The sequence below is a fragment of the Microtus pennsylvanicus genome, chromosome 9, assembly GCF_037038515.1.
Source record: "Microtus pennsylvanicus isolate mMicPen1 chromosome 9, mMicPen1.hap1, whole genome shotgun sequence".
Taxonomy (NCBI): Eukaryota; Metazoa; Chordata; class Mammalia; order Rodentia; family Cricetidae; genus Microtus; species Microtus pennsylvanicus.
In genome coordinates, this window is record NC_134587.1 from 60,066,882 (window position 1) to 60,081,390 (window position 14,509).

The following is a 14,509-nucleotide window of genomic DNA, read 5'->3' on the forward strand; positions in this document are numbered from 1 at the left end:
AGGACATCAGGATTCTATACTCAGGGACAGAAGATGGCCAAGTGTCACCCAATATTCCAGACTGAAACGGGCTTGGGTAAATCTTGCCCCCTGCGGCGTGTCTTACTCTAGTCCACAGAATGCCCTGAACAGACCCCACCTTTACAGATCCCGGTGAGGGGAAGCGAGTGAGGTAGACCCAGCAGCAATGGAGTGGCTTTTAGTCATGGCAAAGCAGACTGCAGGGCAAGCACAGTAACCCTCACAAAGACCACACTGCCTCAACCTCAGTCATCACTCACCAAAAGGAGTGAGGTAGATAGAGCACAGCGTCAAAGAGTCACTGGGCAAAGGAACTGGAAGACAAACAATTAGGGATCTTGGCCGTGCAGGTGCCTGTGTAAATTCAGGGGTTCTGCATTAGCATCGGACTGTAGAGTCTCTGGGGGTGAGGATGAGTGAGAACACTGATGAGATACTGTATTGGCATGCTGGGTCTCAGATAACCCCGGGGAGGACCCAGGGGCTGTCTGCAGAACTCGTGGGACTTTTCTAGGAATTTTAAATTAAGTAAAAGGAAAAGCATGAAAAGAATAAAATCTTATCAATGGGACAAGAACTGAGGCTGTTTGTTGAGTGACGAGATGAACCAATTCTACTGTACTCAACAAAGACGCTCGCTCAGTAACTTACAAAACCGAGATCTAGAGGGACGGTTCAGTGGGTGAAGAAAAACAATGCCTGGGCAGGGCTGCAGAGAGCAGGTACTGCAATCGCAGAGGACAAAAGTTTGATTCTCACCACCCATACTTGGTGGCTCACAACTTCCTACTAACTCCAGCTCCAGAGGAGCCAAAGCCCTTTTCTAGACTCTTTTTCTATCCTTAAACATGTGCAATTTCAAATAAGATAAGGTCCTTTTTTTTCTATACATAGATATTGGAAACGATAGATAGATAGATAGATAGATAGATAGATAGATAGATAGATAGATAGATAGATAGATATAGTTTCTGTAGTACATTTAGTACACACACACACACACACACACACATATATAGTTTCCAATTTAGATAGATGTTTTCCAAAATAGATATATCTATATACCTAGATATATAGCTTCCAATTTTGTGTTTTTATGTCATTTCTCTGTGTGTTTCTGCATATATGTTTCTTGTGCCTTTTCTTTGTCTCTTTTCTTTTGTTTATTCATCTGTTTTGTACTATTCTGAGAAATTTGTTTTTACTTTACCATATTTTATTATTTTCTAGATGCCCACTTGTTTTCTAACGACAAAGAATGGGTATGGATTTGGGTAGGGGAAGTAGGGAGGACCTGTGAAGAGTTGAGAGAGGGGGAACCATAATCAGAATATTATATGAAAAAAAACGTAGAAAAAATAACAATACCATTAAAAACAAACCCTGGGTGCAGTGGCATGTAATTGTAAACTGAGTTCTGGAGACAGACAGGCCAGCTCCTGGGACATGCTGGATGGCCAGCCTGGTCTGCCCAGCAACTTCCAGGTCAGTGAGAGACCCTGTCTCAGAGAGTGAAGAGCAATACGTGAGACTAACTTCTGGCTTACACACACGCGCGCGTGCACACACACACACACACACACACACACACAAAATAAGTCAAAGCCTAAAGTCTTACATTCCCAGCAGCCAGGTGTCCCCAGAAGAAGACCCAAGTGCACATCGTACTAAATCACAGGAAGTCAGTGTCTGTACCACACATTTCAGAACTTCAGAAAGAAGGGTGGTGGCATCGGTTAGTGGTGGAGCATTTGTCTAGCAAGCATGTGGCCTGGATTCAACATCTACTTCCCCCGAAAAATACCTCTCCTGCACCCACTTCCATGGCAAACATTGGCATCTTTATGATAAATGCTGTATTTAGCGTGGCATCTGTTTATTTCTATATAATTGTATTACTATATAATACAATTTTTATCAGATGTCTGCTGTTCCACTTCTGAGTGCTACTGACAACACGTTTGAGTGTGATGTCCCTAGTCCTGCTCCCCAGCAACTGCCAATCCTCTTGGCTGCATGGCTCTGCATGTGGCATCACACCATAACTACTGTACTTCAGAAGGAAAACAAGCACGCATCCACCAGCCAATCCTGTTTGCTGCATGGCTCTGCACATGGCATCACACCATAACTACTGTACTTTAGAAGGAAAACAAGCACGCATCCACCAGCCAATACTGTTTGCTGCATGGCTCTGCACATGGCATCACACCATAACTACTGTACTTTAGAAGGAAAACAAGCACGCATCCATCCGCTTGCTTCATTCAACCCAAGCACAGCTGACCAAACTTATAAAGTGGCCAAGTGAAGAGACGGCTCTCCACAGCTGTGTCACCAGGCCCCAGGGAGACCAGGCCGTGCTCTGGTCAGTCAGCTAGTGAGCCTCGATGTGCACTTCCACCTTGCTGAGCTCCCAGCAGTGATCCTGAGAGAACAGCTTACCACTAACCATGTAACAAGGCACAATGCCAAATGTGAATGGCCTTCAAATGAGGTGCAGGCACAGTCCTGTTCAGAGGAAATGAAATGGTTGAGATAAGTCACATTACTGGAAAAGGCGGTGCTCACGGCCCTTAGCCCCAAGTCTTGGTACTTACCTCATGGTAAGTGTCCTCCAACTCCCCATCATATATCCATCGGTAGAGGAAGCTGAGGATAGGGTGAGACACTAGACTCAGAATGTGCTGCACAAGGGACTTCATGTAGGGGTCTCCTGTCTTTGTGTAGGCATGAACAGCAGAGGCCAGCTCACCCCCTTTCCGTCCTAGGGGAATGAGGAAACAATACACAGAAATAAATTTGAATACATGGCATAGACTAATCACTAACACTAAACCGAAGACAGCCAAGCAGCAGAGACAATGTGCATCTGCTTCCCTCCGTTATTAAGGACTCCTTACATTTAGCAGCAGTAGCATGCAAAGAGCAAGGCCCAGGCTTTGCACACACTCAAGCAGGAGTCAGCCAAGGAGTTTCTCAGTTATAAACATGACCAGCTGCCCAGTCTAGACACTTGAAAGTCCCATTTCACACTGCAGTTTAGTACACAGCTAAGTATCCACAAAAAGCAAAGTGTCTAAGGAGCAATAATGACAAGACTTGGGTGTAGCACACAAGGTCGTGCTCCCTGCCAGTGGCAGTGCAACCTGTCACTTATAGGCAGTTAGGGCCCAGCAGGACCTCTACAGAAGGCGCAGAAGTGGCAGGATGGCTTCCAGCAATGCAAGCACAGTTATCAGTGCTGCACTAGAAGCTGAGGGCTCTATGTGGCCCTGAGTCTTGCAGATTGCTCCGGGGTGCATGCAGAGGGGCTGATAAGTGGACACCTAGGACCCAGGAGCAGTTCCTTTAACAACATCTGCCAGAGACCAAACAGGACAGATAAGACAGCTGCAAGGCTGCAGTGACCAACTAGCTACTGAAGAGGTGAAGACGCCAGAGGGAGAATGGCGGCAGGGACCCAGCTGGCAGAGGTGTGGTATGAGGAGGGATGGAGGAGTGGTTTAGTTTTGTCCCACTTCTCTCTGTTTCACAGAATTCCCACAAGTGAGGCAGGCTACCCCGGATAGTCTGTGGAGAACTTGGACTCAGGTGTGTGCAAGTTCAGGTCCTGGGCAACTCAGTGCGGGAGAGCAGTAAAGAGCGGAGAGCATGGGAAGGCAGAGAAGGCTGCCAGGTAAAGCGAGCAGGTAGGAGCACAGGCAGGCCCTGGCATGCAGCCTCCGTGCTGCCTCTGGTCCCAGTTTCATCTCGGTGGCACCCTGAGAGGCTCGGGTTAATAAGCAGACAACACTGGTACAAGGTGACTTTCCCCGTGAGCCCGTATCTATTATCTGTGCTCACTGAGTGTACCCCCAAGCAGAGCAGAATCACAGGCCCCACCTACAAACAAGTTCTGCACTGAAGTCTAGAAGCACAGAAAAAAGGAACTCAGAAAACCTTGGCAGTGATCTACCAGCGCAGCAAGGGTCTTTAGTCTTATTTTGGGGTCATATGTCCAAACCAGGAGGCGCCGCAGCGTGAGGCTACTTTCCAGTCCCAAATTCACACCCTGGTCGTCCTCTAGCTGGAGCTAAAAACAACAGGGAGAGGTTAAAGAGAAGCAGCTGAGAACATCCCATCAGCCCTTAAGCCACACGGTGAAAACAAGCCATAACTATTCTAACGACAAGGGCAAAGGTCCCATTGAAACACTACAGCACTTTTGGACTGCATACAACTAAGACTTCATATGGTAGACAGGACCCTGAAATGAGCAATTAATTGGCTCTAAGAAGCAATGAACAAATCTTGCATTATGGAAGTAGTTACTCTTGTATATGTATGAAGTAACAAAATCCCCTCTACAGCATTGATGTTCTAACCCTTGAGAACTTGAAGGATTCCACGGGAAGCACTTACCTGGGAGTGCAGAACAGAGAGGAGCCTGTAGTATTCTTTGAGCTCTTGATGCAAGGCAGCACAAAAGCTCTGTGCGGGAGGGATAAAGAGGTTAAAGCATGGCCATGCACACAATGCTCTCTGAGAGAGGAGACACCTCCCCACAAAGCTCAGCAGAGCAGAAATCCTGGACCTGCAGCATCTATCCTAATAACAAAGCCTTGTGAAGAGAAATGGGGATGGGGCTTTTTCTCATGGAGCTATAGGTGTGGTCAGCTTAGAGGATGGCCCTTTAAGCTTCAGAGCTGGATTTCCTGAAATGTTCTTTGAAGCATGAGGAACTTCTAGAAGCACCAGCTTGGACATGGTTTATGTTCCCACTTAGTGCACCGAACACTTCTCTCTGCATCTCCAGCCTGAACACTAAGACCCTCCTGGCATGAACGCAAGGCTATCAACAGAGCACACAGCCCAAAGTCTGCATTGTAAGACAATCTACCATAAACACACCAGCAAAGGCTAAGATCTATCCTCTTTAAATAAATATGCAGCTCCACGGTTTCCCACACACCTTAATGCAATTCACAGCCTCATAAAATATGGGCTTATTTTACCAAACAGGAATAAAATGCCCTTTCAGCTATAAATATGAACAAAAAATGCACATTTTAAACTTCTATAGCTTTAAAGATAAGCAAACCAACTTTGCAGACACAGCAACACTTCTGAAGTCAGACTGGCAAGATGAACTGCCCAGCCGAGAGAACACAGACCTTGGAGTAAAAGCCTGGGTTCCCAATGAAGGTTGACCCTCCACACCTCCCACCACACACACTGTTCTATATAAGGAAATAATCTGCACAGGGGCACAGAAGTCCGTACTAGACTACTAGTCTCCCTAGTGCTCCCAGAGACAGCAATGTGGAATTTGCTCAGGCACATCACCATGCTCTATAAAACTGCCACCCAGCTTCTAAGAGGGCAGAACAAAAAGCATATATAAGGGTAAAAAATAAACAGTTTATCAACTGATCAAGAGCTTTCAAGCTGCAGTATTCCATAGAGAATGCAAACCTGCAGACTACACAGCTGAAATTCCAGGTAGTTCTACATCCAAATGTCCATATGCAGTGTCCATGAGCACTGTCATCTACAGCCAGAGAGAGTGTGTGCTTAGCTGGGCTGGGCTGCCTGGCCTTGCCAGAGAGAAGCGATGCTGAGAACTGGAAGTGAGATGGGCTCTTCTGAGGCTTCAGAGAGAACATGCACAGTTACTACCCAGGGCAATAGACACAGAGCCACCCAACAGGCATGCAGATCACCCCAACCAGAGCACTCAACAAATCTAATATGGTCAGCCATAACTTCTTGACTTCACAGCAGGAAATGAGATGGAAAGTCACTTTCAGGAGTTACATGTAGCTGCCTCCCACTGTCAGAACACGTCAAGATAAACTTTGGTAGTACAACTTCTGCTTCTGCAGAACCAATGAATGAATACCACCCTGCCGATTTTAGAGACTGTCAGGATAATCAATATAACAGGAGAACAAGATTTAAATACTGTAAGATTCTTATGACACTGCAGTGATAAGGTGTCTAAGACACACAGCTGGCAAGCGTCAGTACCCAGAATGCACAAAGGCAAAGAAACCCAGACTGAATCTTAAAGGAGAGAATTGGACATTTCTCAAAGACACGGCCAATAGGCACCTGAAAAAAAGGGGGGCACCAGGGACATGCAGACCAAAACCTGAGAAACAACCTGATTCCAGAAGAGCCCCCACTGTCAGGAATGGGGGACCATGATGGGGGGGGGTGACACTGTATCAGTTATGCAGAGGCCCCTCACATAATTATAAAAAGTACAACTTCCAGATGCCAGCATCACACCATAGGGCTCGTGTCCAAAGGACCCAGGGTCAGCATGCTGAAAGGACCCGGAGTCAGCATGCTGAAAGGACGCGGGGTCGGCATGCTGAAAGGACGCGGGGTCAGCATGCTGAAAGGACGCGGGGTCAGCATGCTGAAAGGACGCGGGGTCGGCATGCTGAAAGGACGTGGGGTCGGCATGCTGAAAGGACGCACGGTCAGCATGCTAAAAGGATGTAGGGTCGGTATGCTGAAAGGACGCAGGGTCAGCATGCTGAGGGCAGAGCTGTGCTGTGTCCACCACTGCAGCACTATTCACAACAGCCAAAACAAAAATGCAGCTGAATTCCGCTCAATCAGAAGGAAGGAACTGTCATCGCAGACAGGATGAAAGGTGAAGTCAGTAAAGGCTCTGGCCCTGGCTAGGCCTGCTTCTAGTGTCAGCCCTCAGGAAGAAGAGCAGTGGTCAGCTGGCCAATTCCCTGGACAGCAGACAGTACCAGAGGACACTGGCAGGCTTGGGACCAGCAGCTAACTATGCATTCCATCTTCACCTTCCTATTACAGAAGGAAACTATGGAGATTGGACAGAACCTGTGCTGAGTGACATCATCTCTGAGGTCTCACTTCAGAGTCACACTCCTGGCCACCACCCACGCTGCCATTGTTACACTCCTAGCCACTAGCCAAGCTGCCCCTCCCATGCTCTGACCACCAGCCACACTCCAGCTGAGTTCCTGGCCACTAACCACGCTGCCCCCGTTACACTCCTGGCTACGAATCACGCTGCCCCTGTTACACTCCTGGCTACGAATCACGCTGCCCCTGTTACACTCCTGGCTACGAATCACGCTGCCCCTGTTACACTCCTGGCTACGAGTCACACTGCCCCTGTTACACTCCTGGCTACGAATCACGCTGCCCCTGTTACACTCCTGGCTACAATCCACGCTGCCCCTGTTACACTCCTGGCTACAATCCACGCTGCCCGTTACACTCCTGGCTACAATCCACGCTGCCCCTGTTACACTCCTGGCTACAATCCACGCTGCCCCTGTTACACTCCTGGCTACAATCCACGCTGCCCCTGTTACACTCCTGGCTACAATCCACGCTGCCCCTGTTTCACTCCTGGCTACAATCCACGCTGCCCCCGTTACACTCCTGGCTACAATCCACGCTGCCCCTGTTACACTCCTGGCTACCAGCCACGCTGCCCCTGCCATGCTCCTGGCCACCAGCCACACTCCATCACCTCTCTGTGCTGCCTGTGATCCTCTCCAAACATTTCTGTAGATATCACTGGCAGCAACCACTGCCTAAGAATGCAACCGAGACCAAAAGCTCACACACTAAACCTCTGCAAGAGGCTGGGACTTTGGAGGAACTCCTGCATGCATTTTTCTATCTGCTGCTCCCCTCAAGATCCAGCAGTCGGGGCAGGTGGCTGCTTCAAGGGACATGCAGGTCCATCAGTGACCCAGCCATGGACATCTGGGAGTGACAGCAGCAGGTCCCCACTTCCCACAGCTGCAGCACTAGCAATGTGGGGCATTCCTTATGCTCCAGGCAGCTCGAGCTCTTTCCTCTGACCTCCATCTGCTACCCCCTCACTAGCTCCCAGAGTCTGCATCTTCTCAGCATTATCTGTCACCAAGGACACTGTCCTGAACAAGAGCCGTGACTCAAACCTTAAAGTTATTAGGCACTTCAAACCTAACAGTGATGAACATACCTGACCCACAAGTCCAAAAGAGCGGTCCAGACTCCTCTGATCAGCGTATTTTCTGATTTTGTTATGTAACCATCCCAACTCCGCAAGCCGGACTGCCGTGTCCCTCAAAGATCTATTTAAGTTTGCCTGAAAAGTAAACACACCAGAAGCCAAAACTCAAAAGTGAACGCAAGAACTCATCGTCAGCCCCAGGCACTTGTTCTAAGAGTCTAACCTTAACCACCCAGCACAAGAAAGTCTGAAGTGACTACCACACCACCAAGGGAAGAAAGCATGGCAACAGAGAGGACATAGAGAGTGAGAGGACACCAGACTCCTGCTGTGTCACCCTGGGAATACCATTCTGGGGCATGCCCACCAGGGACCTTGACAATCCTCAGAGACACAAGGAGCGACGACCCTTGTCCTGCTGAGAAAAGCCAAGAGCAGAGTGTACACTCAGACGGCATTGGAATGCTGTGTCCAGAACAGGACACCACAGTGGCCTCTGTTCCTCTGGCCCCATCTTCACTACAGCTCCCCATCAGGGGACTCATGGGAAAGCAAGCACTGCCACAGAGGGCCCGTGACAGATCACATCAGTCACAAAAGGGCAGGGCAAGAAGCCACATCCAGCTGTGCAACTCGACGGATGCCAAGTCTACCAAGACCCAGGAACGTCAGTCAGTGAGAAGCTTGACATCGGACCCCACTGAGCTTTCTTGTCTCTGAACACCACAGGCAGGATCCAGTTCCCATACCTTTCCTTCCACTTTGTAACAGTTTTCAGAGTGGCTCATTTTGATATTTTTGCCATCGATGCCCTGGAATACGTAGATAATATCTCTTACAAGTGCTGCTTCAGTAACTTCCAACGTGCCTGCAAAGGATTTTTAAAAAAACAGTAAGGAACACTTTCCATGTAAAGTGAGTTGCAGGACTCTTTAGCTGTGCTATACATTTGCTCCCAGACCACGTACATCAGCTCTACTGAGGTGTGAGTGTAAGTGAGCTCAAGAAGCAAGAGAAATGGAAGACAGAAAGTATGGTCTCTCAGAGAGGGGTGGGGCTCCTGGAATGTCCCCGCTGAGGTCTTTGAGGACAAGCTTCCCTATGACCATCAGACAGGTAACAACAGCACAAATCAATCATAGGAAGCAGTCACAGAATAGGGGTTAGGTAATAAAAGCTCACTGTAAGGTGAACTCCACTAGAAATGGAGTGCACGGCTAAAAAGACATCAGTTTTCTCAGGTCTTCTGAACTAGGGCTACAAGAAACTAAGGTGTTAAAAATGAGGGCGAGGAGGAAGAGCAATACCTAGAACCCCAGGATGTCGAGGAGACCCAGAGACTCAGAAGCAGTCAGATGCAGAGCCCCCACACAGTGCAGCTTGAGCACAGCCTTGGCTGAGCGCAGGGCGGCTGCAGTTACCCATCAGGCTAACAGTGTCCTTCAGTTCCCACAAAGAACCAGCTAACCGCCTGCTGTAAGACATGGCTTCCTGTTCTTTCTTTCTTCTTCTGTCCACCTTGACATGAGCAGGAGTAAACTCTCCTAGCATGTACAGACTCACTGAGGCTTCCTCAGGAGTAGACCTTGGTTGTCCGTAAGGCCCACCTCCGATGACAGAGGTGCCTCCCTCCTCTGTGGTTCACTTTACAATCAATCATCTATCCAACCACTTACTTTAACCTATTTGTAATCCTCTTAGAAGGCATCTCTTGGAAGCAGCAAGAACTACTCAGACTTATTATTTTTAAAACTGTCGTTGAAAGTAAATATTTATGCCTTCAGCAAGCACACCCGGGTTAAAGCAGCCAAACTACTACTGTCCCTACCTACCCCACTGCTCATCTACTTTCAAGTCCCTTCTGGCTATGCAGGGAAATAGGTCTGCAGACTGAGGACAGCGCACGGGCTTGCTCCACACATGGGTAAGCATCACCTTCTGAGTAGCCACTTTACACACAGTAGAATAATGTGGTTGAGAAGGTAGCATATGTGGTTGGAATGTAAAATAAAGAAAAATTAAAATAAAAAACAAAACAAGACAAACAAACAAAAGCCTTTAAAGAGGTCTTCCTCTCCCCAGCACAGAAATGCCAGTGTGGTTTCTTCACATTACGGCACCATGCCAAACACCAGTACCATGACCATGGTGATGCCATCCTCCACAGATCTTGGATTTAGGCATAAGAAGTGATCTTCCTGAAGCTCTGAGAGACTTCCCAGGAAGGACAACAGAATGAGATGGGGAGGGACTGGCACAAGAAGGCAGAGAGTACATTAGAGGCAACAAATCAATCAGACAGACGGCCGAGAGGTGGCAGGTAGCTGGACTAAAAGCAGGCCACATGAGGTGACCTCACAAGGCATCCAGACACAGCAGAGATCCTGGGTTTCATCATCACTGCACGTGAGGTTCCAGCTTTAAGATGAGAGTAAAATGGCTTCTAAATATCAAAACACATCTTACCACTTGGGTCTCCTTCTCTCCTTGACCTCGTCATGCTGCGAGAAAGGGCGTTCGGGAAACCCTTGGAGGTAGGCGTTTGCGAAGAAGGCTGACTTGCAGTCAGGGTCCACGCCAGACGCGGCCCCAGCTGCTGCCGAAGGCCGTCACTGACTCCCAGAGCTTGATGAGACTGCCTAGTGAATAAAGAGACATTTCGGCTTCAGATAACCAGACTGTCCACCAGAGACAGAAACATGCCAGGAACTGTCCTTGTGTTACTACACTAGTGCAGTTTCCTAAACCACGGACCCCAGCACGGTCAGCTCCAGGCCCCTCGCACTGTCCAGGATGCAGACTCAGCATGCAGACCTAATCCCAGGTAACACCTCTTCCTGCTGTCCACACTTCTCTGCCTTATTTGAGTTCTTGGCAAACACACAGCATACATCATACCCACACCTAAGCAGTTTGAAATTCTAAAGTAGTTTTAACGTCAAGATCATCATAGCCTTTCATTCATTCAACACCTAAGCCCTGTCTCAGCTGCTGGTCAGCAGTCCCCACCCCCACCATTTGCATGCCCCCTATGAAAAGAGACCCTGCAGCTTTAATTCACTTGAAAAATAAACAAATACATAAAATGCAAGGCAAAGTAACCTGGAAAACATACCAGAGTTGCTCTGTGAAAAATCTAAGAACCTGATACTGATTTCCAGAGACAACCATAACAAAACCACTGCTTCTTGGAAGACAAGAAGAGCCACAGGGCTCTCAATGTGCACCTGTTGCCCGCAGGGTGCTGTGTGACAGTCATTCTCGTCCTGCACTGCCCCCAGGATGAGGAGCACCACCATGCCCATCCTGCACTGCCCTCAGGATGAGGAGCACCACCACAGCTGTCCTGCACTGCCCTCAGGATGAGGAGCACCACCACAGCTGTCCTGCACTGCCCTCAGGATGAGGAGCACCACCACAGCTGTCCTGCACTGCCCCCAGGATGAGGAGCACCACCACATCCACCCTGCACTGCCCTCAGGATGAGGAGCACCACCACAGCTGTCCTGCACTGCCCTCAGGATGAGGAGCACCACCACAGCTGTCCTGCACTGCCCTCAGGATGAGGAGCACCACCACGTCCATCCTGCACTGCCCTCAGGATGAGGAGCACCACCACGTCCATCCTGCACTGCCCTCAGGATGAGGAGCACCACCACGTCCATCCTGCACTGCCCTCAGGATGAGGAACACCACCACGTCCATCCTGCACTGCCCTCAGGATGAGGAACACCACCACGCCCATCCTGCACTGCCCTCAGGATGAGGAGCACCACCACGCCCATCCTGCACTGCCCCCAGGATGAGGAGCACCACCACAGCCGTCCTGCACTGCCCTCAGGATGAGGAGCACCACCACATCCATCCTGCACTGCCCTCAGGATGAGGAGCACCACCACATCCATCCTGCACTGCCCTCAGGATGAGGAGCACCACCACATCCATCCTGCACTGCCCTCAGGATGAGGAGCACCACCACGGCCGTCCTGCACTGCCCTCAGGATGAGGAGCACCACCACGGCCGTCCTGCACTGCCCTCAGGATGAGGAGCACTGCCATTCTTGCCCTGCACTGCCCTCAGTGAGGGGGACAGGCTCAGCAATGCTACACATCTAAAAAGCATTGTAAATGTAAAATAAAAGCCTAGTTCAGCTCAAAACTGTCTATGTAACTTTTTCATGACAACAATAACCACTCTAAGTTTCAAGGTCACACATGAGACCCTTTCGGCCAACTATGGGCTTTGGGTCAGCTATTAAGTGCTATTGGCAAATGTTAAAGGCTCATCACAAAGCAACCTGTGTGTGGTCCATGAAATCCACATTCAGTACCCTCTGTGCCACTTTATAAGTCAAAGTGACTTGTGACTCCACTGTGCTCACGTGGAATACAGCATGCTTTTGATGCCTATTTCTGACCACTGCTCCTCTGGAGCTCAGTCTTGTGATACTGTGATCACCAGGAATGACGAAGGCAAGAAGCTAAGTCATCTGACTACCTACACACAAAATGTGTACTTAACAGAAAAGAATCTGATGTCCATTAACCGCACAGCCACCTGCTTTCCTCTCAGCCCTGAATGCTATCTCAGCATAAGCAGACTGGATAGAAAGCTGAAAGCCCACACTGCCTTGTCTTAGCTGCACATTTCAGGTTTCCATCCTCTGCCCACAGCATTAACTGTGAGTCTGAAAATCACAGTCTAAAGACAATTCACCCTGCTGCTTCTTAACAGAGCCTAGCTGAAAACCTGGGGCCAGACCTCCAACACTGAGATAGACACAACGCCCTAGGAACATGGGTCACTGGTTCTACCATGTCGTGTGTGTGTGTGTATGTACATGTATGTGAGCTCAAGTTACCCAGGGAGGAAAGGCTGCACAGGTGTGGGGCCACTGAGACCACACATGCCGATGCTGCTGATGCCACTGCTGCCCAAGCTGCCGGAGCTCTGTGCCTGTGTGCTGCGGTCCTGGTAGTTCAAAGGGAGGGTCTGAGGCCTGGCATAGTAGTAAGGCGTTGAGTGAGCATCTCTTGGCAATGCTTGTGCAAATAATGAAGCATAGCTAGTTACCTGAAATGAAGTGCATTGAAAACACACAGGTAAGAAATTGCAGGACGACTTGCCCAAACCCACAAGACTTTTATATTCCCATCCCCATGGTATTTCTGGAACTGGATTTGAATTTCACACTTATTCAAGCAAGTCAATGGAGATGCTTTGGAACTGTTATAATTGACAGTATTAGGTGTTCTCTAAACTCCAACAGAAAACACAAACAAGTTTAGAAGTCTATCACTGCTACCTAACAAAGAGGTTGGAACAAATCCTCCACCCACACTCCTCAGCTTCTCGCCAGCCAAATGCCTGCAGAACATTCTACTGTACTAGACCCTCCATCAGGAAAGAGCACAGGGATCTACAGCAGGAAGCCTGCTGGTATGACAATGACAAGTGCTCCCCACACCTGGAAGAACAGCTCAGGATGGCCATGCTTCAGAGCGTCAATTAACAACTAGAGCTGCTCGGTGCACATTGTTACATCAGAACAACACAACTTGCAAACACATCTTCTAGAAACTGCCCTTGGAAAAGAAGAAGTGACTTGACTCCTAGGCTTCGTGGGCCTTCTGCTTTTCTCCTATTAACCTCCCTCCTAGGAAAACACGGTAGAAGCATCCCACGGGACGCTGCTGAGGTGCGCTCACCCACCTTGCTGGCCTGCTTGCGAGGGTCCTCACTGAGGTTCAGCAGGAGGTAGAGGATTGACCATTTATTTTTCAAAACTCCCTGTTTATAGATTAAAAATAATATTACAAAAGTTATTACCTGGTTTATTGTTTATACTTATTTCCAACATGGGCATACACTTTAAAACCAACCTGTTGACAGTAATCTGGGCTCCCTTCATGAATCACAAATGGCACTACCCCTCAGAAGGCTGGGAGCCACACTCTGTAACCAGCACCCACAGGTCCTTAACTCCCTGGAAGCAAATCCTGAACTTACCCTGCTTTTGATTAATAAAACTTAACACAAAGTTGGTAAAAGAAATATTATCAAAAGCTGAGGATTAAGCTGGGTGTGGTAACACACACCTTTAATTCCAGCACTCAGGACGCAGAGACAAGTGGATCTCTGTGGGTTCGAGGCCAGCCTCATCAACAGTGAGTTTCAGGCCAACCAAGCATACATAGTGTGACTTTGTCTGGGTGCGGGGGATGAACTGCTTTTCTTGATTATGTCCCATTTAGAGCAGAAAAGAACACCATGGAGAAGAGAAGACAAGGATGGAAAGAGCCCTGCCCCAGTGAGCACCTAACTGCTCTGGTAGAAAGAGACGTGTGGGCAAATCACACAACTGGAGAGGAATCTCCAGGGATTCCGCCATGAGGAGCAGAAAGCATAAACAGACCATGGACTAAAACTGGGCACCCAGGCCCTGCACATACAAGGAAAGGTCTGGGAGCCCGAGTTGTGCTCTCGGGACACAGCACTTCACCAGC

The 14,509-nt window shown here is 48.9% G+C and overlaps 1 protein-coding gene across 2 annotated transcripts in view; it reads right to left on the reverse strand.

The window, feature by feature from the left end:
- The window catches only part of Tubgcp3 (tubulin gamma complex component 3), a 54,129-nt gene that overhangs the window by 29,404 nt on the left and 10,216 nt on the right, over positions 1 to 14,509 (reverse strand). For both annotated transcript variants that reach the window (XM_075986169.1, XM_075986170.1), the window contains 8 exons: positions 13,716 to 13,793; positions 12,865 to 13,076; positions 10,469 to 10,641; positions 8,752 to 8,870; positions 8,012 to 8,137; positions 4,426 to 4,494; positions 3,964 to 4,096; positions 2,622 to 2,788 (listed from right to left, as the gene is read on the reverse strand). In XM_075986169.1, coding sequence (XP_075842284.1) covers positions 2,622 to 2,788; positions 3,964 to 4,096; positions 4,426 to 4,494; positions 8,012 to 8,137; positions 8,752 to 8,870; positions 10,469 to 10,641; positions 12,865 to 13,076; positions 13,716 to 13,793 — 1,077 coding nt within the window. The remainder of the gene's footprint in view (positions 1 to 2,621; positions 2,789 to 3,963; positions 4,097 to 4,425; positions 4,495 to 8,011; positions 8,138 to 8,751; positions 8,871 to 10,468; positions 10,642 to 12,864; positions 13,077 to 13,715; positions 13,794 to 14,509) is intronic.